Here is a 23,222-nt window from a genome sequence, read left to right on the forward strand (position 1 = left end):
AGGGCCTGACAGGCAGACAGAACTCAGAGTCTGGAAGCTGGATCCATCCATCTCCACCCTGGTAGAGAGATGGCCCTTGGCATGGGGACCACACACCGTGCTCATGCCTCATTTGTACCCCTAGGACAGAGCTTCACTTGAACCACTTGGCAGAGAACAATGTGTTTGGGATTGTGCCACTGGCCAAGGTGAGGGGGCTATGGGGACAGGGTTGGCAGCCCTGGGCCTTGGGAGTGGGGCCGCCTCCAGCGGCCTGGAGCACCCCATGGGAGGACCAGGAGCTGGACTGCAGCTGGGCAGCTCTCCCCAGCCTTGCCCTCCCAGGGCCCAGCAGCAGGGGGTGCACAGGGAGGGATAGCATCTCTGAGATGTGGTGCCCGCCTACCCGTCTGTCCCTGCAGCCTGAGGAGAAGCAGAAGGCAGCTCAGCAGTTCAGTAAGCTGCAGACCGCCATGAAGGTGTTGGGCATCTCCCCAGAAGAACAGAAAGCCTGCTGGCTCATCCTGGCTGCCATCTACCACCTGGGGGCTGCAGGCGCCACCAAAGGTAACCTGCCAGGGGTCTTGACCACGCAGCTTGTCGCTGGGAGAGCTCGTGGAGGCCCTGCCCCTGCATTCGTTCATCCTCACCTGGCACAGACATCTCTGTTATCAGACTCCCCACTGTTGTCTTCCCAGTCCCCCAGCTTGGAGCAGAAGGCTTCGAGCACCCAGAGAAGCATTTCTGCCCCTGGACTTGGACAGCAGTGACACGGAACACTGTGGAGAGCAGGGGGGTGGCAGTTCGGAGGCTGAGGGGGAGGAGAAGGGCCCTAACTCAGAGCAGTCCCCCTGAAATAACTCTGCTTTTTATTCCCTCCCTGACAGAGGCCCCCGAGGAGCAAGCGGGTAACTGACCTTGGCCCCTCCCTGGGGGGTAGAGGCCACCTTGTCCCATTTTGGTGGTGGCCCTGGGCTCTCTCTGGGGACTGGCTTGTTCTGTCCAAATGGAGGAGACTGGCCTGGGAGAAGCCCCTGGTGGAGTGGGGAGAGGGGGCCTGCTGGCACTGAGGCTTTTCAGCATCCCAGACATAGCCACTCCGACTCGTTTTGCCTCCTGATCCCGGGACCTCTCAGGATGCCCTCCATGGGGCTCAGATGGGGTAGGGTGGGCTTGCGTCTTGGGGCTTTCTGAGGCCAGTTTTTCCTGAGTCTTCTTCCCTTCTCTTCACCGGTTTGGTAGCAGGGGTCTCCTTCTCTTGCATGGCAGGGTGGAGACCACTAGGGGGCAGCAGGCACCGCGGTAACCAGTGGGCTGCCACTTCTGCACTTGGGCTTGGGGGCTTGTGAATGGCTCGAGCTTGGCCTGGCTTGGAGGAGCTCTGCTGCCTTCCTCTGAGATTACCGCGATGGGCGGGCACTCGGAGCACCTCTTCACCCCTTCCACCCCTTTCTTAGAGGGACGCTGCCTCTGAACAGCGCCTTGGGCTTGGGCTCCATCTTCCTCAGGGATGTGAAGGGCCCCAGGCTATTGGGGCAGAGGCGAGAAAGAGAAAGCACTAGTGGGTGGGTACTGGTGGGCGGGCGGGCAGGCAGGAGCTCAGAGGAGCAGGTGGTGAGGAGTCCGGGTCCTTGCGATCCCAGCGGGAGGCATCCCTGCCAAAGAGAAAGCAGGCTCTGGGTTAAAGAAGTTGTCTCCAGACTGCGTAGGTGGGCAGAGGGGTAGGCGTGTGGCTGTGTCTTGAGGAAGTTCTTCCACTCTGGGGGGGCACTGAGACCAGGTTCCCTATGAGCCTATAGTCCTTCAGCACTGCTGGCCTGTGGACAGATCTGGGTGTGTCAGCACACGTGCCTTGTCCAGCAGGGTCTGTTACCTCCTTAGAGCTTCCAGTTATTTTCCAGAGGATGCGTGTACGTGCGCACGTGTGTGTGTCCGTGCGTGGTGTCTTTGTAGGGGTGTGTGTGTGTGCGTGATTACATCCGTAAACGTTCTCCTTTGAGATTGTGTGTGTGCACTTGTGTGTATTTTTGTGTCTCTGAGTCTGAATGTGCTTCCGTTTTCTCGCCTGCTCATCCTCACCAACCCCCTCCAAACCCCCACCACCACCACCACCACAGTCCCTTCCCGTGAGCCTGGCGGGCTCTGTTGATGACTGTTTGCTAACACGCTGTTTTTCTTTGCATGCTGCATGCTGGTCCTTTGCCTTACAGAAGCTGCTGAAGGTAAAACCTTGTTTCTTGTTAGCTTTCCCTAATTGCTGTGATTAGACACATGTTGGCTGAGGCGCGTCTGTCTGCGTGGGCTGTTCCCTTTCCCCTGCGGCTTCTTCCACTTCCCCACTGTTGGGCTGCGGGTGGGTGGCAGTGGTCTCCCCTGGCAGCTGCCTAGAGGTAAGGGAGAGGGTCCTGATGCATTCATGGAAGGGGGAGGTGCTAGAACACTCTCATGACGTGTCCCCCCACAGGGGGCCTGGTTCACCCTCTGACTGTCCTTCCCCGTGCTGGCGTCCCTGAGGCCAGGCCCTCTAGAAGAGATGTTTGGAGCTGCCTGGGTGCCCTCTGGTGGCAGCACTGTGGATTTCCCTCCTCTTTTAGGACCTCAAGGGACACCGGAAGTGCTGGCAGCTGGTTCGCTCCCTCGATTGCTCACCAGCCCTCCCTGTTTTGCCTAAAGCCCTTCTGATGTCATCAGGGCTGGTTTTAACTCCCAAGAGATGCTCACTCCCCATTTCCTGGCCATGGGAGCCAAAGGGCACAGCGGTCATCAAAAGGACTAAGGAGGAAGACCCGAGATGCCAGATCCTTTCTTTTTTTTCTACCCCATAGCTGGGCGCAGGCAGTTTGCCCGCCACGAGTGGGCCCAGAAGGCTGCATACCTGTTGGGCTGCAGCCTGGAGGAGCTGTCCTCAGCCATCTTCAAGCACCAGCACAAGGGCGGCACCCTGCAGCGCTCCACCTCCTTCCGCCAGGGCCCTGAGGAGAGCAGCCTGGGAGATGGCACAGGTGCCCAAACCCCTTGGATGTGGTTGGGAGGCCCCAGCCAGGCCTCACTGCGGTCTGCTCTGGGAGTCCACTGGGGCGAATAGATGCTTCCTTCAGAGGGAGAGGCCCAGCCCCAGGGCCCCACGCTGACTTGATTCTGGGTGACTAGAGAATATACCCCCCATGGGGACCGCCAGAGGCAGGAGGGAGAGCTGATGTTCTTGCCTCGCAGGCCCCAAACTGACTGCACTGGAGTGCTTAGAGGGCATGGCATCTGGCCTCTACAGTGAGCTCTTCACCCTTCTCGTCTCCCTGGTGAACAGGTGAGTGAGGGGCAGGTGAGGGGATGTTGGCCAGGAGCTGCCCAGCCTCCTGCTGAGACAAAGGGGGAGTTGATGCCTCCGGGCTGGTGGGATTGCCGAGGCAGCACCATTCTCCACCAGCAGGGGGCTCCCTGGCCTCACAGGCGAGGAGGGACGCGTTTCCTGCCTTACAACGCCCCCCACCACCAGGGTCCTGGGCACCAGGGCAGGGATGGAGATTTGTCTGGGGCAGAAGAGGGCTGCCTGGGTGCCATGGGCAGACTGGTGAGGCCTGTTCGGCGGCAGTGCCCTGGCCAGGCCTGACCCAGGCTCTCCCTGTGAAGGGCTCTCAAGTCCAGCCAGCACTCGCTCTGCTCTATGATGATTGTGGACACTCCAGGCTTCCAGAACCCGGAGCAGGGTGGGTCAGCCCGAGGAGCGTCCTTTGAAGAGCTGTGCCACAACTATGCCCAGGACCGGCTGCAGAGACTCTTCCACGAGCGCACCTTTGTGCAGGAGTTAGAAAGATACAAGGAGGTAACACTTGACCTTGCCTCAGCTGGACGTCCCCCTCCCGCTTCCGCTCCCGCCTCAGCTTCCTGGCACCCACAGGGAGGACAAGGTGAAGAGGGCAGGCCCCACTTTCCCCACTTTTGCTCTCTGTCATTTCTGTCTCCCTGTGCACCCCAGAGCGGTAGTCTTGTCCTGCCCCACACTGCGTCCTTCCTTTGTAGAGAGTTTGCTCTCCAGGAAGTTGCAGATGTACTCTGGGCCCTGAGAACCCCTCCTTGCCCAGCCTCGAGGCACCCACCTATAGGCCCCGTGAACTGCCACCCCACAGTTCCATGTGGGTCTGGCCGGGCCTTCCCTGCCTCCCGATCTCTTAAGACGGTGATTGGTTATGTAGGGCCCCTTCATAGAAGGGTGTCCCAGGTGGGACAAGATCTAGAAATCCTACTTCATGGGCAGGGGAGATGAATGAACTGGGGAGGATATTTATCTTGGATGAGAGAAGATTCAGGAAGCAAATGACAGCTGTCTTCAGGTGTTTCAAGGATGACGGTGTGAAGTCGAGAGTAGGCGTATTCTGTGTAGTCTCGTCAACAGGTGCGAGTAGCAGGAATAGGGGACTTTTGCTCGGTGTTAAAGAAGCTTCAACGAATTTTAGCTGTCCAGAAAGGCCATGCGGTGTCTTGGGAGGTGGTGAACACTTGTCAGAGGGGCTGATGGAGGGGAGGAGCTCCAGAGAGGGATGGAAGCGTGGACTTGCTGGCCCAGCGCCCCCTCCTGGCCTTCAGCATAGGGCTGCACCCCACAAGTGGCCTGCGCTCACGACCTCTCTCCCTTCCCTCCTAGGAGAACATCGAGCTGGCATTTGACGACTTGGAGCCCACTGTGAATGATTCCGTGGCAGCTGTGGACCAAACCTCCCATCAGTCCCTGGTAGGAATTGTAGCAAGGGCCTGGGCTGACCCTTCCTCCCCTCGTCTGTCCCTTTCCCTCAGTCGAGCCGTCACCGCTGTGTTAGCTGCTGCTGCTTGGCCGGTCTGGCCGGACGATGGCACTTTTTTCTGCCCTGGTGTGGTGAGAGCCTCAGCCCCTGCATGTCTGAGCTCCCTCCTCCCCAGGCCCTGTCCTGTGCCTGGCTGAGCCTCACGTGTGTCTGCCAGGAGCCTGGTGTCTCCTCCTTGGTGGCGAGAGCTGGGCTGGACCCAGAGGATAGAGTCGTCCCTCCCGCTGTCCCCAAAAGATGGGTGCGGCCAAGCAGAGTGGGTGAGGAGTCTGTGCAAATAGGGAATCTGTGCCTAGCGCTAAATGGGAGCCCTTGCCCCTCACCCCTCACCCCTCCACCTTAGGGACAGGCTTTGTCACACTTTGGACGGGGGTCTTGGGCACTCTGCTGTCTGGGGGCCCAGTTGGCCTGATGAGCACTTGGCATCTGCTGACTGTCTTCAGTTAGGGAAGTTTCAGAAGGCAATTTACTAGAGAACTGGTGTTCCTGCTAGGCTGCTGCTCCCATCCTCTGCTTCGGCCCCTGCCTCCTCCTCCCTCTTCCCTGTGAGCAGGCCCTGCTGTGCTAACAAGGGGGTAGGGCCCTAGGGAGAGTGAGTGTCCCCTGGGACTAGTACTTAAAGTGCCTAAGTTCCATGTCCCCGCTAAGGGAAGCTGGCTTTTCTTTTCCTGACATCTGGGTTCCCATGCTGGCCTCTACTGAGTGCCTTTGCCACTCCCGAGAGATGTGGGGCATCAGTCCATGTGGCTTAGAAGGGACAGTGTGTCAGATAGTGTGTTTGGATGGACTCTTCTCTTCTTTGCTCTCCCTGTCTGAGGGACCTTGGCACCTTTGGGGACAGGAGCCCCTGGATGTGGAGTCTGACACTCACTGTCCCATGGCTTCATTGCCTGGTCCTGCCGTGCATCTCCAGACCCTCTGGACCTTAGCTCCCCGTCCGCCCTTGGCCACATTCTGCTTCCTCCTGCTAGTCACACTGACTCCCTCAGGCAGCCATGGGGTGGGGGGAAGATGCAGGCAACTGGGTGCAAAGAGAGGGAGAAATGGCACTTTTCTTACTTCTCTTGTTTCCCTGGTTCCCAAAGGCCAGGCAGGAATGGGGTGTAAGAAAGGTTCCACCCTTGCTCAAGGAAGTCTTGGAAATGTCATGGAGAAGGCAGCTCAGACCAGATGCAGCCACAGGCCTGGTTTGTGTGGCCCGCATAGGGTTTTTGAAGTCAGAATCCTCTTAAAAGCTGGAGGGTTCTTCCTCTCTGCCTACTTGTGATCTCTCTGTCAAATAAATAAATAAATAAATCTTTAAAAAAAAAAAAAAAAGCTGGAGGGTTTACAAGGCCAGTGTTATTCCAGGACAGCGGCTGGCTGCAGCTGACGGGTAGCCCTTCCCTGTAGCTGGGGACAGGTGCGCTGCCATCACCCCGACTCCAGCCATTCCTGCACTCGAGTTTCTGACCCTGCAGGAGTCCCATCTGTGCTCAAAGCCCTCCTCTCTGGGATCCTCCCTGTTTGGGGGTCTAGGGCACCCCACAGCCGTTGCTGGCTGACAGCTTCCTTTGGTCCATGCCCCCTGCCCGGGGCCTTCCAGACTTCATCTCATCTCATCTGCCTGGGAGGCGATGCCTTGGGCTCACCCACGGCCCTTGTGACTTCTGAGAGGATGAGGATGGTTCATGAGAAAACTTCAGCCTTTGGTGACTTTGGACACAATTCCTAGGCGGGAGATTTTGCTGTGGGCTTCTCTCTCTAACACCGTCCGGCTCCCTTTTCCCCCTCACTGCCCAGCTGTCCCACAGGGTGTGAGCTGGGAGCAGGTGTGTACTTGTGCACATGTGTAGCAAGTTTATAGCTTGTGGTTGGGCCAGGGGCTCCGTGGGACACGGTGGCTTCTCTTCACTTCTCTGCAGGTCCGCTCGCTGGCACGCACTGACGAGGCAAGGGGCCTGCTCTGGCTGTTGGAGGAGGAGGCACTGGTACCGGGGGCCACTGAGGATGCCCTTCTGGAGCGCCTTTTCTCCTACTATGGCCCCCAGGAAGGCGACAAAAAAGGTAAGTGGTACCCCTGGAGGGTTCTTTGGCTTCCTCTCCTGAGGACCCACTTATATGTGTTGAGACGGTACTGCCCAGAAAGTCTCACTGAGTCCCTGGGCTTTTTCGGGGCCTGTGCCCTGACGATCTGACCCTTCCTTTTCCCACCCCCAGGCCAAAGCCCCCTTCTGCGCAGCAGCAAACCACACCATTTCCTCCTGGGACACAGCCATGGCACCAACTGGGTTGAGTACAACGTGGCTGGCTGGCTGAGCTACACCAAACAGAACCCAGCCACCCAGAACGCCCCCCAGCTCCTGCAGGACTCCCAGAAGTAAGAACGCCATTCACCCTGCCCACGTCCCATCCCCGGGGCTGGTTCTGGGCTTCCTGGTCTCAGAGGCCCCCTCACCAGCAGGGTCGATGGCCTCAGCTTCCAGAGAGGGAACATCCAGGGCCAAGTGGTCTTGGGAGCCTGGGGGTGGCCTCCTGGAGTAGAAGTAGGATGCACCGGTTGGAGGGACCTATAGTTTGAAGTTTGAATAGCACCCCCACTTTCTTCAAAGAAGGCAGGAGTAACACATAAAACAAAATGAAACAAAACAGAAACACTTAAAAAAAAAAAAAGATTTTATTTATTTATTTGACAGAGAGAGACGCAGCAAGAGAGGGAACACAAGCAGGGGGAGTGGGAGAGGGAGAAGCAGGCTCCCCACTGAGCAGAGAGCCCAATGTGGGGCTCGATCCCAGGACTCTGGGATCAGGACCTGAGCCGAAGGCAGATGCTTAACTGACTGAGCCACCCAGGCGCCCCACAAAAACACTTTAAAAAATGGGTCAACTGACTTAGTCGGAAGAGCATGCCACTATTGATCCCAGGGTTATGAGTTTGAGCCCCACACTGGGTATAGAGATTACTAAAAAAAAATAAAATAAGATACAAATAAAAACTTTAAAAGAAGGCAGGAGTAGCCTTAGAAACCCCTCAGTCCCATAAGGCCCGTCATGCATTTGTTTATCTAGCAAATAATTATTGGGTGCCTACTCTTTTTCTTAAGTACCTGGCAGATGGCAGTAAATAAAACAAAACTCGCTGCCCACTTGTGGGCGGGGGGGGGGGTGCAGGCGGATAACAACCAGTAGATGTCATACACAGATTATACGGTATGATAGAGAGTGTTGGGCTCTAATCTCTCCTGGCACCCTGGACCTCTGGCCTCCCTGGTGATGGAGAAGAGAAGATCACACTTCTGTCCCCACCCCACCCCCATGGTTTTGTATTCTTCCTGTTTGTAGATTTCCCTCCAGTTTCTCTCTAGGGTGTGGGACGTGCAGCCCCAGGCCAGATAATCCAGACCCCTAGCTAGGGCGATATGGGGGGCTTGGGGGTGTCCTAGGAGTAGGGAGGCCACCCTCTCCTAGTCTCTCAAAATGACTTCTTTCCCTCCTTCACCCTTCCACCTCTGGTAGGAAAATCATCAGCAACCTGTTTCTGGGCCGGGCGGGCAGCGCCACGGTGCTGTCGGGCTCCATTGCCGGCTTGGAGGGCGGCTCGCAGCTGGCCCTGCGCCGGGCCACCAGCATGCGGAAGACCTTCACAACTGGCATGGCGGCTGTCAAGAAGAAGTCACTATGCATCCAGATTAAGCTGCAGGTGGTGAGTGTGCCGGTCTAGGCCCCAGGGCCCTCTCAGGGCTCCTCTGGCCATTCTGGGGGAGCCCTGGCTTACCCGGTATCCACTCAGCATCCCTCCCCCCAGACTTAATTACTGCTCAGTGCCACTGCCTGAGTGGCCCCCTCAGGCCTCGGGAGGGTGGAGTTGTCCAGGCTTGGTCCATCTTGGCCAGCGGCGGGATGCCTGCCATCCTACAAGGAGCGGAGACACTCTCCTGGGCACTAGCCGGGCCACTGAGGCCTGTCCCTTTCCCTTTGGCAGGATGCCCTCATTGACACCATCAAGAAATCAAAGCTGCACTTCGTGCATTGCTTCCTGCCTGTAGCAGAGGGCTGGGCCGGGGAGCCCCGGTCTGCAGCCTCCCGCCGAGTCAGCAGCAGCAGCGAGCTAGACCTGCCCTCAGGAGAGCACTGTGAGGCCGGACTTCTGCAGCTGGACGTACCCCTGCTGCGTGCACAGCTCCGGGGCTCCCGCCTGCTAGATGCCATGCGCATGTACCGCCAAGGTGGGGAGGGTCCCTTTCTGCTCCTGCTTCCATCTTCCAAAGCTGCTCCCCCCACCCACCTTCCACATGTGACCTGCCAGGCTAGAGGGGTACTGCACCCCTCCTGTCTCTGGGCTAGTCCTAGATCTCTTCTCTTGGGGGGTGGGTGGGGGGCGGGCGGGGGTTCTCTCCAGCCCAGTCTGTTCCTTTCTCTTTTTCTTTCCACCGCTGGCTGACTCCCTTCCTCCTCTCCCTTCCCTTCTGTATTCCAGTCCTCTTCATCCCCTCCCCACAGGCCCCTTTCACACAACCCCTTCTTCCCCTTTCCCTGCTCTGCCCACAGCAGCAGACCTGTGCCCCCATAGAGCCATCCGCTTGGAGGCACTAACTACCTCTGAGAGTGGGCTGGGCCATGCTACCCCCCTCGCCCCCCCCCCAGTGAGAAATGAGGTGCTAGATCTTTCTGAGGCACTTACAATTCCCAAGAAAGGTCAGCCTGACCCTTTTCAGGAGGGATTGGAAAGGGTGAGAGTGACAGCTACAGCTGAGCCTTGACCAATGTGGGTTTGAGCTGTGTGGGCCCACTTAGATGCTGGCTTTGTGTAGTGCTGTGCGAGAAGTGTATTTTCTCTTCCTTCTGCCTTCCTTAATAACATTTGCTACTTTGCTGTAACAATACGGTATGTCCCACACATCACACACAGCAATGTGTCCATCGACTGTTTATGTTATCAGTAAAGCTTCTGGTCAACAGGAGGTTATCAGTCATTATATTCAGATTTTTGACTGCACGGGGCTGGAACTTATGTTGTTCAAGGGGCCACTGCTCAACATTGTTAAAATATTTATAGCAACCAGACACCCATTCTGAACTCACCCTATACATTATTACTTTGTTAATACTCATAATACTCATGAGATGTTGGTACCATTACCGTCTCCCGAGGAGGAGACTGAGGCTCAGAGAGGTTGACCAGCTTGTCCAAGGTCACACAGCTCACTAGTGGCAGAGCAAGATCTGACCCACACGGACCAGCTTCCAAGTTATGCCTCTTGAGTAGGGTTTCATTTGCCTGGGAGGTTGTGGGCTGCCGGATTTCTGCCCTTGTTTCCTTTGCTAGGAGAACTAGCAGGGTCCCACCCGCCCATAGCCAGGTCCCCTTGAGGCATCCCCATGGACACCATCATTTTTCCTTAGCATCCAAAGCCACAGATTGGGCTCCCTGCCCTGCTCAAAATAAATCATCGATCTGTCCCCACGTCTTGATATGGAGTTGGTGTTTATTATTTCAAAACCAGATTGTTACCGCTCTGAACCAAAATCAATGTGCTTTACTCAAACAAGCAGATCGATGAGGCCGGCAGCAACAGCAGGCCCCCCTCCCCTCGCCCAGCCCCCAGCCGCCATCGATAGCGCTGATGATTAATTAAGATGCCAGGCGTCCAGACCTGCTATCCTGGCCCATCAATTTAATTGCAATTCAGATACAATCAATAGCTCACTTTGTCTTGGCCCCTCAGCGGCCCCCGCCTCCTGTTTCAATTATCGGGCACATGCATCAGCCTCATCTCCCAGTTGGAGGCTTTCCCGGAGCTAGCGAGGCCGGTGGAGCGGAGCGAGCCCCCGGCGGGCTCTCAAGAGCCCGGGTTTGGAGTCCCGCTCTGCCTCCGGCTGCAGCCTCTGTGACCTTGAGCATGCCCGGCAGTCCTCCTCTTTGGCCTCAGTTCCCAGGCCTGAAAGATGAGTTGGATCTGGTCTAAGACTCCTTTTCCGTTTGAAATTCCGTGAGTGTGCATGAGTGGGTCTCTCGGTTCTCTCCTGTTGGTTTTGGTGCCGTCAGGTAGCTCAGGGTGACCTCCTACTGGCCACCATCCCGACCTTGTTCCAAGCCAGAAGCCATCTGACCCTTGTCCCAGCCTCAAACCTACGCAGTAGGTAGGTCTTTGCTGGAGGTAATGCTCTTCAGGAAAAGAGAATCTAGAAGTCTTTGGGTCACCTGGCCTAGGGCTCAAGGTCAGGGTGGGAGCAGGAAGGGCACCCTTTCTGTATCCTGCTTCAAGGGACCGAGGAAAGGAAGGGAGCATTTTACTGAGCACCCACGTGAGCCAAGCCATGTTTTCCACATATTCTCTCATTCAAACCCCATGACTACCGTGCAGAGTAAGCAGCAGGTCCCCCCTTGAAAGATGGGGAAAGCAAGAGTCAGAGATGTTGAGTGACTTGTCCAAGGTCACACAGTGCCAAGAGCCGGGGCCAGGATTCCAACCCCAAGCCCATGTACTTTTCCTCTCAGCTACTCTCTGTGGCCTGATTTTCTTTGTGCTTGTTAAGTCCTGAAGACTGTTCTCTCTGGGTGTAGCAGAGTCATAGACTTGGAGGCTAGAAAGCATCTTTCTTCCCCATGACATTCCTTCCAAGGGGGCAGCCGTGTCCTCTGTTCACACACCTCACTGACAAGGCGCTTGCTTCCCTCTAAAGGAACCTGTTCCCCTTGTAGCCCTGCAGTCCCCTGGGAGGGCAGCCCGAACTGTCCCTGGTCCCGCCTCTTCTCTCCCCACCCTCCTTTCCCAGGCCTGCCCCAGCCCCAGGCTGTCCTCCCCCATCATCTTCACCCCCTTCCTGAAGGTGACTGTCCTGTCCTGCAACCTGGGTGCCAGCGGCCACCTGGCGTGTCAGGAGCAGGCAGAACATGGACAAGCCTGCCCTCTTTCTAGGTTACCCAGACCACATGGTGTTCTCTGAGTTCCGCCGCCGCTTCGATGTCCTGGCCCCACACCTGACCAAGAAACACGGGCGCAACTACATTGTGGTGGATGAGAGGCGGGTAGGTCTGGGCCCCAGAAGCCCCACCGGACCCCCTTCCTTCTGCCCAGACCCCTCCGAGCAGCTGCCCCTCGTCCCCTCGAGAGAGTCCCGCTGCCCCTTGCTCAGGCTCCTGGCTGTGGCCACCCAGGGTCAGAACAGGGGCCCTTGGCCACCAAGCTGTGCCGGCCGGGAGAAGGTAGCCTGGGGCGTGGCCTGTAGGGATCAGAGAAGAGCCACCCTCTTTGGAGGCCAGAGTTGGGGGTGTCCGCTCTCTAGTGAGCTTGTCATCAACTACATGTCTCCCAGGTGGCAGATAAGAACTAGTGTTTTGGGTGTTACCCTGGGTAGCCCCTGGGCCCTTTGGCCTTAACTTCCACATCAGGGGTGGTTCCTGCAGCAGGAAGGTGTCCAAGGGCAGGGCAAGCACCCCTCCTCGGGCCCAGATTGATATGCTAGGCCTCCCGGTGCCAGGGTAAGCGGAAGGCTCCGGGCCCCTTATCAGCACAGGTTGCCAAAGTCAGGGCTGTCACCTATGCCGTCACCCCCAGAGGCAGCTCCTCAGAGAGCCAGATGACTCCTTGAGTGGAGGAAACCTCCTTCCCTGTTCTCTGGCCTCGGGCGCCCGGCCTGGTTCAGAAGGCATCTCAGATCCTGGGATGGCTTCCCTACGAGGGAGAATGCGCTGCAGAATGGGGCAGAAATCCCCCTTCGCCTTGCCTCCTGAGTCACAGACCCACATTCACAGATGCCTCGGAAACTTCTGTCCATCCAGGGCCTGCCAGTGTCCTGGGCCACCTTGGTGTACATGTAGATGACCCACCCTACAACCCCCTTTTCTCTGACCCCTGACCTTTATTCCAGCCTCCCACTCACGGCTACACCCAGGACCTTGTCACCCCTGGAAATGCTTCACCTCCAAAATCTTAAATCCCAACATGGCCTCCCCTGCCCACAGCCTCCTGCCTGAGTACCTCACTTCTCTCCTCCTCTCAGGACACCTGCTCTTCGACCCTCTTGAGACCTCTCATTTCTGGACCCCACCGCATTTTCTCTGCTCTGTCCATTTCCTTCTGACTTTCTTTTCCACTCAGTCTCGATGCCCTGCTCCAGCCCTCCGGTCACTTGGCCCTCATCACCCTCAGCTCTCCCACGCCTCCCGCAGCACCTGCCCTGCCCAACCCCCACGCTGAAGGGCCAGCCTCCAGGCATCTGCGCTCCTCCGTCTGGGGTTCCAGAGGGCTAGGGGAGAAAATTATACAACAGATGGACTCGAAGTCCCACCGGTTCATGGTCTCCATCCTCAACTGGGCCCTTGACGTGGCCCAGCAAGTTTTTCATAATGACCCATCCTTCGCCGGCCCCTGTTTCCAAGCTCCTTCCCTGCTCTTCCTACCCCGCCTTCCCAGGTCGTCTGCTCAGCAGTTGACCTTGCCTCTAAATGATAATAAAATCAAGGCTCCTCTTCCTTCTGTACACTTCTCCTCGGGTGCCCTCCTGTCTCGGTGGGAGAGGTGTCCCTCCCCTCATCCAGTCCCTTCCTCCTGTGCTTTGGAATCCATTCCCCGGGGCTCCGCAAAAGCCCACTCTCTCCGTGCTAGCTGTTTTCTCTCTCCTGTTCCTTCGGCCTCTCCTCCGCTGGCTCTTTCCTCCCAGTGGAAAGCATCCTGCAGATGAGTGGAACCTGGCCCTGACACCCTGGGCCCGGTCTCTCGCCCACCACCTTCCATGTAGCCAGAGCTAATGGCCACCTTACTGTGCTTCTTGGCAACATCTGACTCTCTTGACAACTCTGTTCTCTACTGAGCTTTTTTGCTGCCACTCCTGGCTTTGCCTCTGTCTCTCTGAGCATCCCTTGTTCTACCTGCCCCTGAAGTAAAGGTCTCTCTCTTCCTTGAGCCGCTGTCCTTGGCCGTCTGTGCTTTCTAGTCTACAACCTCTTCCCAGCCAACCTCATTCACAGCCATCACTTCAATTACCACATATGTATTGACGACTCCCAAATCAATACCTGTAGCCCAGGCCTCTCTCCTGAACCTCAGCTGTGCATTTCTATCTGCTGCTTTCTGGACTTTTCTACCTGTGTGCCTTGTAGCATCTCAAACTCACATGTTCGGACCACACGGATTCCATCCCCTCCCCAACCTACTCTAGCTCTTCCATTTCCTACGTTGAAGAGTGGCACCATTTTCTGTTCAGCTATGTAAGTCAGAAACCTCCGTGCAGTGTCCCTAGATTCCTGCCCTCGTCTGCCCCACCCCCTCGCACTTGCAGGTGCAAGGCGCTCGCTCCTTCACGTGCCCTGCACTTCCATCTCTTTCTTCCCCCCAGGTCACACTCTAGCCTCCTCTCCTGTGAATCCCTCCAGTAGCTGCCTGAGGGGTCTCCATCCATTCTCCCCCCGTGTGCCAGTGGGGATCCCTGGAAAATGCCAATCCGATCGTGTCCCTGCTTGACCGAACCCTCCAGGGTCTCTCAGCGCCATGGGCTACTGTCCACCTTTCTAGTTGTACCTTAACCGCCCTACTCCCTTCCCTCCTGAACTGCCCGGTTTCCTCGGTATGTTGTCTGCCTTGTGCATCCATGCCTTTGCTCTTGCTTGTTCCTCCGCCCGAAATGCCCTCTCCGTGACTTTGGCTAATTCTTCCTTGTAACTGAAGGCAGCACAAACTACATCTCACCTCCTCTAGGATGTCTTCCATGATCCCTTGCCTGACTTCGGTGCCTCCTCCTCTGTGTACTTCACTAATTCACTGGTCTCACTCCCCAGCAAGACAGCTTATTGCTCTCGTAGTCATCCTTATGTCCCAGGAATCGCGACAGCCTGACTCTGTGGAAGCCCACCAAAAGCGTTTGTTGAATGACTAACAGATTGTCTCAGCAGAAGCTGGGGAAGGACTCGTGCCTGGGCCAAGGAAGCCCGACGCGGAGATGGGGGAGGTCCTTCGCCTCCCTGACAGAGGCCTCTCTCTGCAGGCGGTGGAGGAGCTTCTGGAGTCCTTGGACCTGGAGAAGAGCAGCTGCTGCATGGGCTTGAGCCGGGTGAGTGGTCGCTGCAGGAGGCCAGTAGGGCCCGGCCCTCACTCTCTGGTCGCCCTTATCCCAACAGCTGGCCCTCCCCTTCTGCAGCAAACTTGACTTCCCTCCCTCTGAATAACCACTCATTTGGTGCCTTGAACACCCCAGTGACGTTGGGAGGCGGAGTGGGTTGGAAGGTGGCCCTGAACTTGGCCTGAGTCCCAGTGTGGGGAGTGGGGAAGACAGAAGGGAGGAAAGCTGGACAAAGCAGGAAGGCAGCAGGCGGAGAGTTCCAGAGCCCCCGACCCCCCCCTTCCCTGGGCTGCCAGGGTCCCAGAAGAGCAAGCAGGACGCCGTGAGGCTGTGCTGCCACCTCCTGCCCACAAGCCCAGTTCCTCACCTGAATGGAACGTGGTGTCTAAGAGGCAGGCACGCCCACGCCCGGGTGCCAGTCTGCCACATCGCTCCATGCCAAAGGCCAGGCAAGCGTCCCTCCCACAGGCAGGAGTCCCGCTCACCTCTCGCTCCTCAGACTGGGAGGCCTGACGGGTGGCATCCACGTATGTGCTCCCAGGGCCCGGGTGGGAGGGAGGGCATTTGGGAGCCCGGGAGGGGGTTGCGAACCTCCCTACCTGTCAGCAGGGAGTGGGGGAGCCCAGGGTGCCCGGGCTTCATGGGGAGTGTGATGGGGACACAGATGCTTGCAAAAAAGGCCCGGTGTCGCTTGTCCGCTCTGTTCTCTCGGTTCTGTCTTCTGAGTCACAGTCCCGCCCCTTTGCTTTCCCATCTCCTGTCTGCATCTGTCTGCGCTGGTTTTCCCTTTTCCTTTTGGCCCTGGCAGCTCCTGGCTCTGTCATTTTCCTTTCCTTTCCTTGTTCTCTGGGTCTTCTGTGGGCTCGCTCTTTCTGTGTCATTTTTCTGGTTTTGGTCTCTTGCTGTGCCTGACTCCACCTCTCCTCATCCCAGGGTTTCTGTCAGCGCGGGGGCTGCTGGCTGAGCTTCCTCCCTGGGAAGCCTGCAGTCCGAGGCTGAAGCAAAGCCTCTCCGTGTCTTGGGCGGGCTCCTGCCCTCCTTCCCCCCACCCGCAGGCTGGGCTGCTGCTGGCTGGCATGGGAGTGTCATCTCCTCCAGGGCATGTCTTGGGCAGGAGAGGGCCTGCATGGGCTGGTCCTCCTCCCAGCTACCCTCACAGCCCCGCTGCTTCATCCCAGGTGCCAGGCCGAGGCGGGCGAGCCCCAGCACCCACTCACGCTCACAGAGACATTAGCGGCAAAGTGGGATGTTTGCTCACATCTGACTTGGGAGAGCAATTTCAGGGCCTCTAGGCTGTGGTTGGACCAGCTGGCGAGCAGGGATTCCGTGAGCTCGTCAGATTGCTTCGGAGGACGAGGTCACAGTCTGAGCCCATAGGACCCTGAGGGTTCAGGCAGGGTGAAAGAGGATCCTGAGGACCTCCTGGTATCATTTGTAAAATGTGTATGGATGTGTCTGTTGGGGAAGGAGAGGGCCCTAAGCTTTCACCCAGTACTCAAAAGGATTCCTAACCCCACTAAGGTAGAGCCGCATGACCGAGGCCTCAGGCTCCCCGCCCCAGCCCTGAGGCCATCTTTTCTCATCTCACCCTGAGGCACTGAGAATGGGGGGCCACTCTCCAGCCCCTAACCCGCCGCCTCCCTTCTTCTGCCTCAGTCAGACCAGCTATGTCCCCTGACCACGAGCCCCTATGTCCGCCTCCCGGCGGGACTTGGCTATTTCCCACCCCCGCCCGGTGGAATCTCAGGCTCACACATTGTGAGAAATCAAGGCTTAGGTAGGGCTTGAGGCCTGTGGGAGATCCTGGGCACCCAGCGCGAGGGTGGGGATTTGGGGAAGCAAGCGTTTGCTGACGCTGGCTTTCTCCTAGGCCGGCCCCAGGGGACTAGGTTTCTGTGGAGTCGCCAGAGGCAAACCTTTCTCAGCAGAAAGTGTAGGCCTGCTCTCCACTTCTCCCCTGAAGGGAGGCCTGGGGATACTGTACAGACTGGTTCTGAGTGTTTCCCATGCTCTTTGACCCACAGAAGGGAATTTTCTGTGTTCTGAGCAAGGTGGAGGTGGGCACATGCCTAGGTGTCCCTTTGCCCTCTGTGAGGATCCCAGAGTCTTCGCTCACCTGTCTATTTTTCCCCCTCTTCTTCTCTTAGCAGGGAACACTTTACCCAGCCCCAGTTCTGAGCACCAAAGAGGGAGAGGAAATGCTGGCTGTGGGGGCGCCCAGCTGGTTCCTCTCCTGTCTGCCCTCCAGCCCCCAAACCTGTAGGACAGGTCCCTTGATTGGGCCGGCCCCCACCCACCCCCCCTGGCGTTTTCACGAGCTGAAACCTGGGTGTGTGTGTGGGGGTGGGATGCTGGCACATGAAAGAGGAGGCTGTCTGAGAGGAGACCGAATGGGGGGGCCCACTCTTTCTCTGCGCACGGCTTCTGGACCTTTCTTTCCTTACGCACTTTCACCACCGTCTACTTGGCCTGATCCCAGGCAGCTGGCACTTGTGGTTGGGCCCGTCAGTGGGCTCTGGGCACGGGGGCACGGACATTGTTGCTGGCAGTCCTGGGGGCAGGAAACCTGGGGGAAGAGGATGTTGCTGAGGGCTGTCCTGTCCCTATTTGACTGTGGCTGTTTTATTTCCTTCTTGCCCCAGATACAGATACCTTCCCTTTGCCCTCCCTCTCCTTTTATCTCTCTTTGAAGTTAGATTTCCCACCTTCCTCCTCCTCTTCCGGAAAAACCTCCCCAGCCCCCGGCCTGGCCCTCTTCCCTTAGCCTTCCTGGGGCCTCTCCTTGCTCCTTCCCTCCTCTCTTGCTCCCTTGGATCTTCAGGTTCTTCCCTGGGGGCTGAGGGCCACATCCCTGGCCTGCTGGTGTCCTGCGCCCCCAGCCCATCTCCCGCCTCCATCCGGCCTGCTTCCCCACAGGTGTTCTTCCGGGCCGGCACGTTGGCTCGGCTGGAGGAGCAGCGGGACGAACAAACCAGCAGGAACCTAACCCTGTTCCAGGCGGCCTGCAGGGGCTACCTGGCCCGCCAGCACTTCAAGAAGAAAAAGGTGCTGTTTCTGGGGTATCTCCATCCCACTCCCCGGCCTAGACAGCGCAGTGGAGTTCCTGGGGTGGGGGTGGGGGTTCAAGGGAAGGTGCTGGAGCAGAGGCTGGTCTTGGGACCACGAGTTATTGTCACCTGGGGGAGAAGAAGCAGGGCCCTCCCAGGGCCACCATGCCCAGGGCCAGGGTGGGGGATGGGCAGCTCCTTGGTGCCAGCGAGCATGCTGGTTCTACAGGGCCTGGTCATGGGGCGGGGGTTGGGGGCAGCGGCTAGGCAAAGGTGGGCTCTGGCTCCTAGGCTGCTCCATGAAGATTAAGGAGCTGTGTCAGCGACTCCTTTTCTTATTAGCAAGTCCATAAAACAGCCAGCACCGCCGCCTCTTGTGTTTCAGCAAGATTAGGTTTTATAGCACATCGAGGCCAGGGTGCTGGAAATAATCAGGCAGCAAATAAAGCAGATGAAATTATTCCTAATGACGCCAGAGCGGTTAGTGCCCAGTGCGGTGCTCTCAGGGCCGAGCTCTTGGCCGCCCACTCTCTGAGGGCTGGGGAGAGGCTGGGAGTGGGGGTTGGGGGGTGCAGGGAGTGTTCAAACCGGGGTTAAGGGGGCCAGAGGAGCAGCCCTGTGGCTGTGCTGGTGGTGGGCGGGGGGAGGGGCGATCCTGACTGGGCTTGGGGCTGAGAGCTGTGCTGTGCGCCACCATCACCCCAACTTAGATCCAGGACCTGGCCATTCGCTGTGTGCAGAAGAACATTAAGAAGAACAAAGGGGTGAAGGACTGGGCCTGGTGGAAACTCTTTACCACCGTGCGGCCCCTCATCGAGGTACAGCTGTCCGAGGAACAGATCCGGAACAAAGACGTACGTAATGGCTCGGGAAGGGCCAAGTCGATGGAAAAGGACTAGTTCATCCATGTGGGCAGAAAGTCTTGCCAGCTCATCCTGGGCTCCCAAGTACTCTTTATTTAGTCCAGAGAGCCGATGTCCTTGAATGATGCCTGTCAAACAGAAGGCATCCCTCTGGAGCGCTGGCTAAGCCGCTGGGTAGCCTCTTGGTATAAAATCTCAGGCATCCTCAGCATCTGGGGAAGGGTCTATGATCAGAGCCCCTGGGGGGCAGGGGCTCCCTATTCCCCGTGTCCTGGCTGGAACTTCACCAGCCTCATTTACCCCCACAGTACAGATTCCAGGTCCCAACCTCTTACAGAGCCTCTGGCTCACTCTGCCCTCTTCCCTACACCCCAGGAGGAGATCCAGCAGCTTCGGAACAAGCTTGAGAAGGTGGAGAAGGAGCGGAACGAGCTTCGGCTCAACAATGACCGGCTGGAGACCCGGGTCAGTGACTCCCAGGGCCAGGCCGACTGGCCCACCCATGCAGGGTGCCAGGTCCAGGAGCCCCCCCACCCCCAGGGTTCTAGCTGAGTGAGGCAGGCATTTCAACTGGTGGCGACTCCCTCCCCCCCACCCCAGATCTCAGAGCTGACATCGGAGCTGACTGATGAACGTAACACGGGAGAGTCCGCCTCCCAGCTGCTGGACGCTGAGGCCGCGGAGAGGCTCCGAGCCGAGAAGGAGATGAAGGAGCTGCAGGTGAGGACAGGGCCGGGGTGGAGACCAGCGTGCTAGCTACCACTGCACTCTGGCGTCCATCTGCTCCCCCCTGGGGACGGGTGGCCCGGCACCCCTGTCCGCCCGGGGTAAGCATGTGCCCATGGTCTGCATGGCTCAGGGCCTTGGCTGGGCCTGGATGAGGGGCTGGGCTGGCAGCCTTACAGACCTCCCTTCCGCAGACCCAGTACGATGCGCTGAAGAAGCAGATGGAGGTGATGGAGATGGAGGTGATGGAGGCCCGCCTCATCCGGGCAGCGGAGATCAACGGGGAGGTGGACGATGATGACACGGGTGGGTCTGAGGCCCGAGGAGCTCAGAGGGGCCTGAATGGCAAGCTCGGATACCACCCCCGACCCCTGCCCCCAGGCAGCGCTGGCCCCGGCCTGTCTCCCTCCTGGAGCTGGGCCAAGGCTACAGTAATAGACAAGAGAGTTGAGGTGCCAGCAAACGCGAGGGATTATCGTGGAGGCCTGCGAGAGCCATGATATGGACAGGGTCCGAGGGCCATGGTCTGCTGGTCCCTGGGAGGGGACAGCACACAGCCACACACCCTCTCTAGTCTTTCCCCGGCTTGGGGGGAAGCCATCATTCCAGAGACCTTCCTGAGTCCCTCTGGCTAATGCCACCTGCTGCCCCTCCCTGTCCCGTCCTTCTCCCCCTCCACCCCTTGTCCAGGACTCTCAGCAGCCCAGTCCTCCCTTGTCGGCCCCACCCCCACAGGCCGCGAGTGGCGCCTGAAGTACGAGCGAGCCGTACGGGAGGTGGACTTCACCAAGAAGCGGCTCCAGCAGGAGTTCGAGGACAAGCTGGAGGTGGAGCAGCAGAACAAGAGGCAGCTGGAAAGGAGGGTGAGGCTGGTGGAAGGATTGGAGGCCACGGGCCCTGGAGGGGCGTGGGGCCCTGGGAGCACTGGGGAGGGGTTAGCCGGTTAGCCTCTGGGCTGCAGACGCCCAAGGGCAAATCAACTCCATCCCTCATCCCTGGATCTCTCCCTCGCTCGCCCCCCTCCTTTTCCTCCCCTTCTCCACTTCTGGGCCTCTCCCCGGTGGCTGACCCCGCACCCCGTCCGCATTCTAGCTCGGGGACCTGCAGGCAGACAGCGATGAGAGCCAGCGGGCCCTGCAGCAGCTGAAAAAGAAGTGCCAACGGCTGACAGCCGAGCTACAGGACACCAAGCTGCACCTGGAGGGCCAGCAGGTCCGCAACCACGAGCTGGAGAAGAAGCAGAGGAGGTGGGTGGGTCCCCTGCCCCGACACACGAGACTTCCTGGGGGCCTCCCCCTCCAGGGAAGGGAGTAGGAAGGAGGGCCTGAATTTGGCTGCATGGTCCCTTGGCCTGGAATGGGAACAGGCCTCTCTCCTGACCTCTGAGGAGCCCTCAGGCCCTGTCCCCACTGTAGGCCTGTTCAGGCCTTGGCTCGAGGACCGGCTCCCTGCAGCGTGTGCCCGTCACCCTGCCTGGGCCCAGCAAGGACGAAGCTCCCACCAGGCCCCGCGCAGAAAGCGTCCTCGCCCCTCCCTACCCCTTGCCCCCACCCAGCTCCCCACATCTCACTTGCCTCAGCCACACAGATGCACTCTCCTGACTAATGTTGTTGAACTACCGTGCCACTTCCATCTCATTATGGTAATGACACAAAGGAGGGGGGCAGCCCTCACAGGATCAGATCCAATCTAAATTAATTTCCCCGGCTGGGAATGGGAATGGGACGCCTTTATTAGCTACACCGGGGAACCCACACACCCTGGGAACAGCAGGGGGCCCCAGGGAGTGGGAAGAGCGCCTGGTTGCCCTCTGCAGGGGAGGGCTTCTCGGCAGAGGCCCCAGGTTGCCTTCATGAAGGGACAGCCCCACACCCACAACCCTGGGGGTGAGCGGGTCAGAGCTGAGTCCTTCCTGTGACCCCGAGTTACCCTCAGCTTCCTGGGCACTCTGCTGTCCTCCCAACTGGGTCCCGCCAACGGTGAGGGGAGCTGGGAGATCTTATTCCTCCCTCCCAGCACTGTGCCTCTCCGCCTTTACCCACCCCATTCACTAGAGGTGGTTCACCCTTAATGGGACCCCTTCTTCCAAGCACCCCCACCATGGCAGTGCCAGCCTGGCCTAGTTACCAACTCGCCGCACTCCCTGCTGGGCAACTTATTAGGTTTCATTTCAGCTGCCCAGAGTTTGCTTACCCTTTTTTTTTGATGTAGGGTTGGGTTGGGAGGGAGTCTTTCAGTATTTTCGAAGGGAACCTTATTAGCTATTCGGGGAAGGTGTTAAGAGGAATTTCAGCAATTTGCTCCTTATTTAGAGTCACTGGGCGGGGAAATAGGAGGTTGGGAGGTAGAGGAGCCAAGAGAGGGGCCAGCACCTACAGGCTGGGCATGGTGGGACAGCTGGCTTCTGTTGGCAGGGGATGGGGTCCTGGGGGTGACATGGGTACTGCTGGGCCACATGGCCCTGGCCAGGGGCTGGCACTGAGAGGTGGGGGCTGGAGCCAGCTGCCACTCTGGAGTGGCCAAGTGGAACCACGGAAAGTGAGTTAGATGAGGCAATAGCGTCCCTTTCTACGTATCTCTGAGCCCACTCTGCCCTCACCCTGGTCCCACATTCTTTGATCTGTGGAAACAGAAAAAGGTTAAGACAACAACGGACAGCCTGTCTACCTCTTCCCTGGAGCAGCCTGTCCACTGCTTCCCCAAAAGCAGTCTGTGGGCCCCTCCTCAGCTCTCCTAGTATAAGGGCTCTTTAGACCACCTCAGTGAAACGCTCCCCATCACAGAGCAGGCGGCCAGCTGGGCCTCGATGGCCTGTGAGCCTGGGTGTCACCTCACCGCTGCCTCCCAGTTCTGGGCTGTGTAAGGATTCCCCCTCTGCTTGCATCCTGTCTGCATCCGTGGCCCTGCTTCCTGGCAGCCTCTGGGTGCTGGAGACCCAGACTCTTCCCTGCCCTGGCAGGGTCACCTTGGCCGTCCCTGCTTCCTCACAGGTTCGACAGCGAGCTCTCGCAGGCTCATGAAGAGGCCCAGCGGGAGAAACTGCAGCGGGAGAAGCTGCAGCGGGAGAAGGACATGCTCCTCGCCGAGGCTTTCAGCCTGAAGCAGCAACTGGAGGTGCGTGGGCCACCCACCGTCTGTCCCCCATCCCCACTCACCCCCAGACAAGAGCTGGTCCCAGGCTAGCCTCATCTTCTCTTTCGCTCCAGGAAAAAGACATGGACATTGCCGGATTCACCCAAAAGGTTGTCTCCCTGGAGGCCGAACTCCAGGACATTTCTTCCCAAGAGTCTAAAGATGAAGCCTCTCTGGCCAAGGTCAAGAAACAGCTCCGGGACCTGGAGGCCAAGGTCAAGGATCAGGAAGAGGAGCTGGATGAGCAGGCGGGGACCATCCAGATGCTGGAGCAGGTGCCACAGAGTCTGGCCAAGGGGGGCCCCACCACTCCCACAGCTAACCCAGGGGGTAGCTGGGGTGGAGGGAGCGGTGGGGGAGGGCAAGTTCCCACGTGCAGTCAGTTCTTCGTTCCCTTATTCACAAAATGCTGAGGGAACACCTGATCTTTGCCAGACACAGTGTGAAAATAATTAAGCTTTCGTCCTGCTTTGAATAAATCTTGACTGAGCTTTAGTATTGAGGGGTTCGGGATGCCCGGCAGCCAGAAGGCCACGTGCCCACCCGGCCTGCCGCTGAGCCCCCGTGTCAGTTCGGAGAGCTAGAGCCTGAAGGCCAGATGGAAAAGCTGCCCAACTGTCCCCATGTTTGGCAGCCTGCTC

General features: G+C 58.3%; 1 protein-coding gene across 5 annotated transcripts in view; it reads left to right on the plus strand.

Annotated features, from left to right (window-relative positions):
- The window catches only part of MYO18A (myosin XVIIIA), a 94,622-nt gene that overhangs the window by 51,656 nt on the left and 19,744 nt on the right, over nt 1–23,222 (plus strand). For 3 of the 5 annotated variants that reach the window (XM_080826223.1, XM_080826226.1, XM_080826224.1), the window contains exons 9-30: nt 125–188; nt 402–546; nt 867–887; nt 2,805–2,981; nt 3,193–3,283; nt 3,607–3,799; nt 4,619–4,705; nt 6,680–6,821; nt 6,975–7,134; nt 8,271–8,457; nt 8,737–8,980; nt 11,675–11,784; nt 14,739–14,804; nt 17,730–17,858; nt 18,571–18,714; nt 19,099–19,188; nt 19,324–19,443; nt 19,644–19,755; nt 20,185–20,312; nt 20,542–20,696; nt 22,440–22,563; nt 22,656–22,856. In XM_080826223.1, coding sequence (XP_080682349.1) covers nt 125–188; nt 402–546; nt 867–887; nt 2,805–2,981; nt 3,193–3,283; nt 3,607–3,799; nt 4,619–4,705; nt 6,680–6,821; nt 6,975–7,134; nt 8,271–8,457; nt 8,737–8,980; nt 11,675–11,784; nt 14,739–14,804; nt 17,730–17,858; nt 18,571–18,714; nt 19,099–19,188; nt 19,324–19,443; nt 19,644–19,755; nt 20,185–20,312; nt 20,542–20,696; nt 22,440–22,563; nt 22,656–22,856 — 2,890 coding nt within the window. The remainder of the gene's footprint in view (nt 1–124; nt 189–401; nt 547–866; nt 888–2,804; nt 2,982–3,192; nt 3,284–3,606; nt 3,800–4,618; nt 4,706–6,679; nt 6,822–6,974; nt 7,135–8,270; nt 8,458–8,736; nt 8,981–11,674; nt 11,785–14,738; nt 14,805–17,729; nt 17,859–18,570; nt 18,715–19,098; nt 19,189–19,323; nt 19,444–19,643; nt 19,756–20,184; nt 20,313–20,541; nt 20,697–22,439; nt 22,564–22,655; nt 22,857–23,222) is intronic. The other 2 variants (XM_080826225.1, XM_080826227.1) reach the window with 1 other exon arrangement.

This window comes from Martes martes, assembly GCF_963455335.1.
Source record: "Martes martes genome assembly, chromosome: 16".
NCBI lineage: Eukaryota > Metazoa > Chordata > Mammalia > Carnivora > Mustelidae > Martes > Martes martes.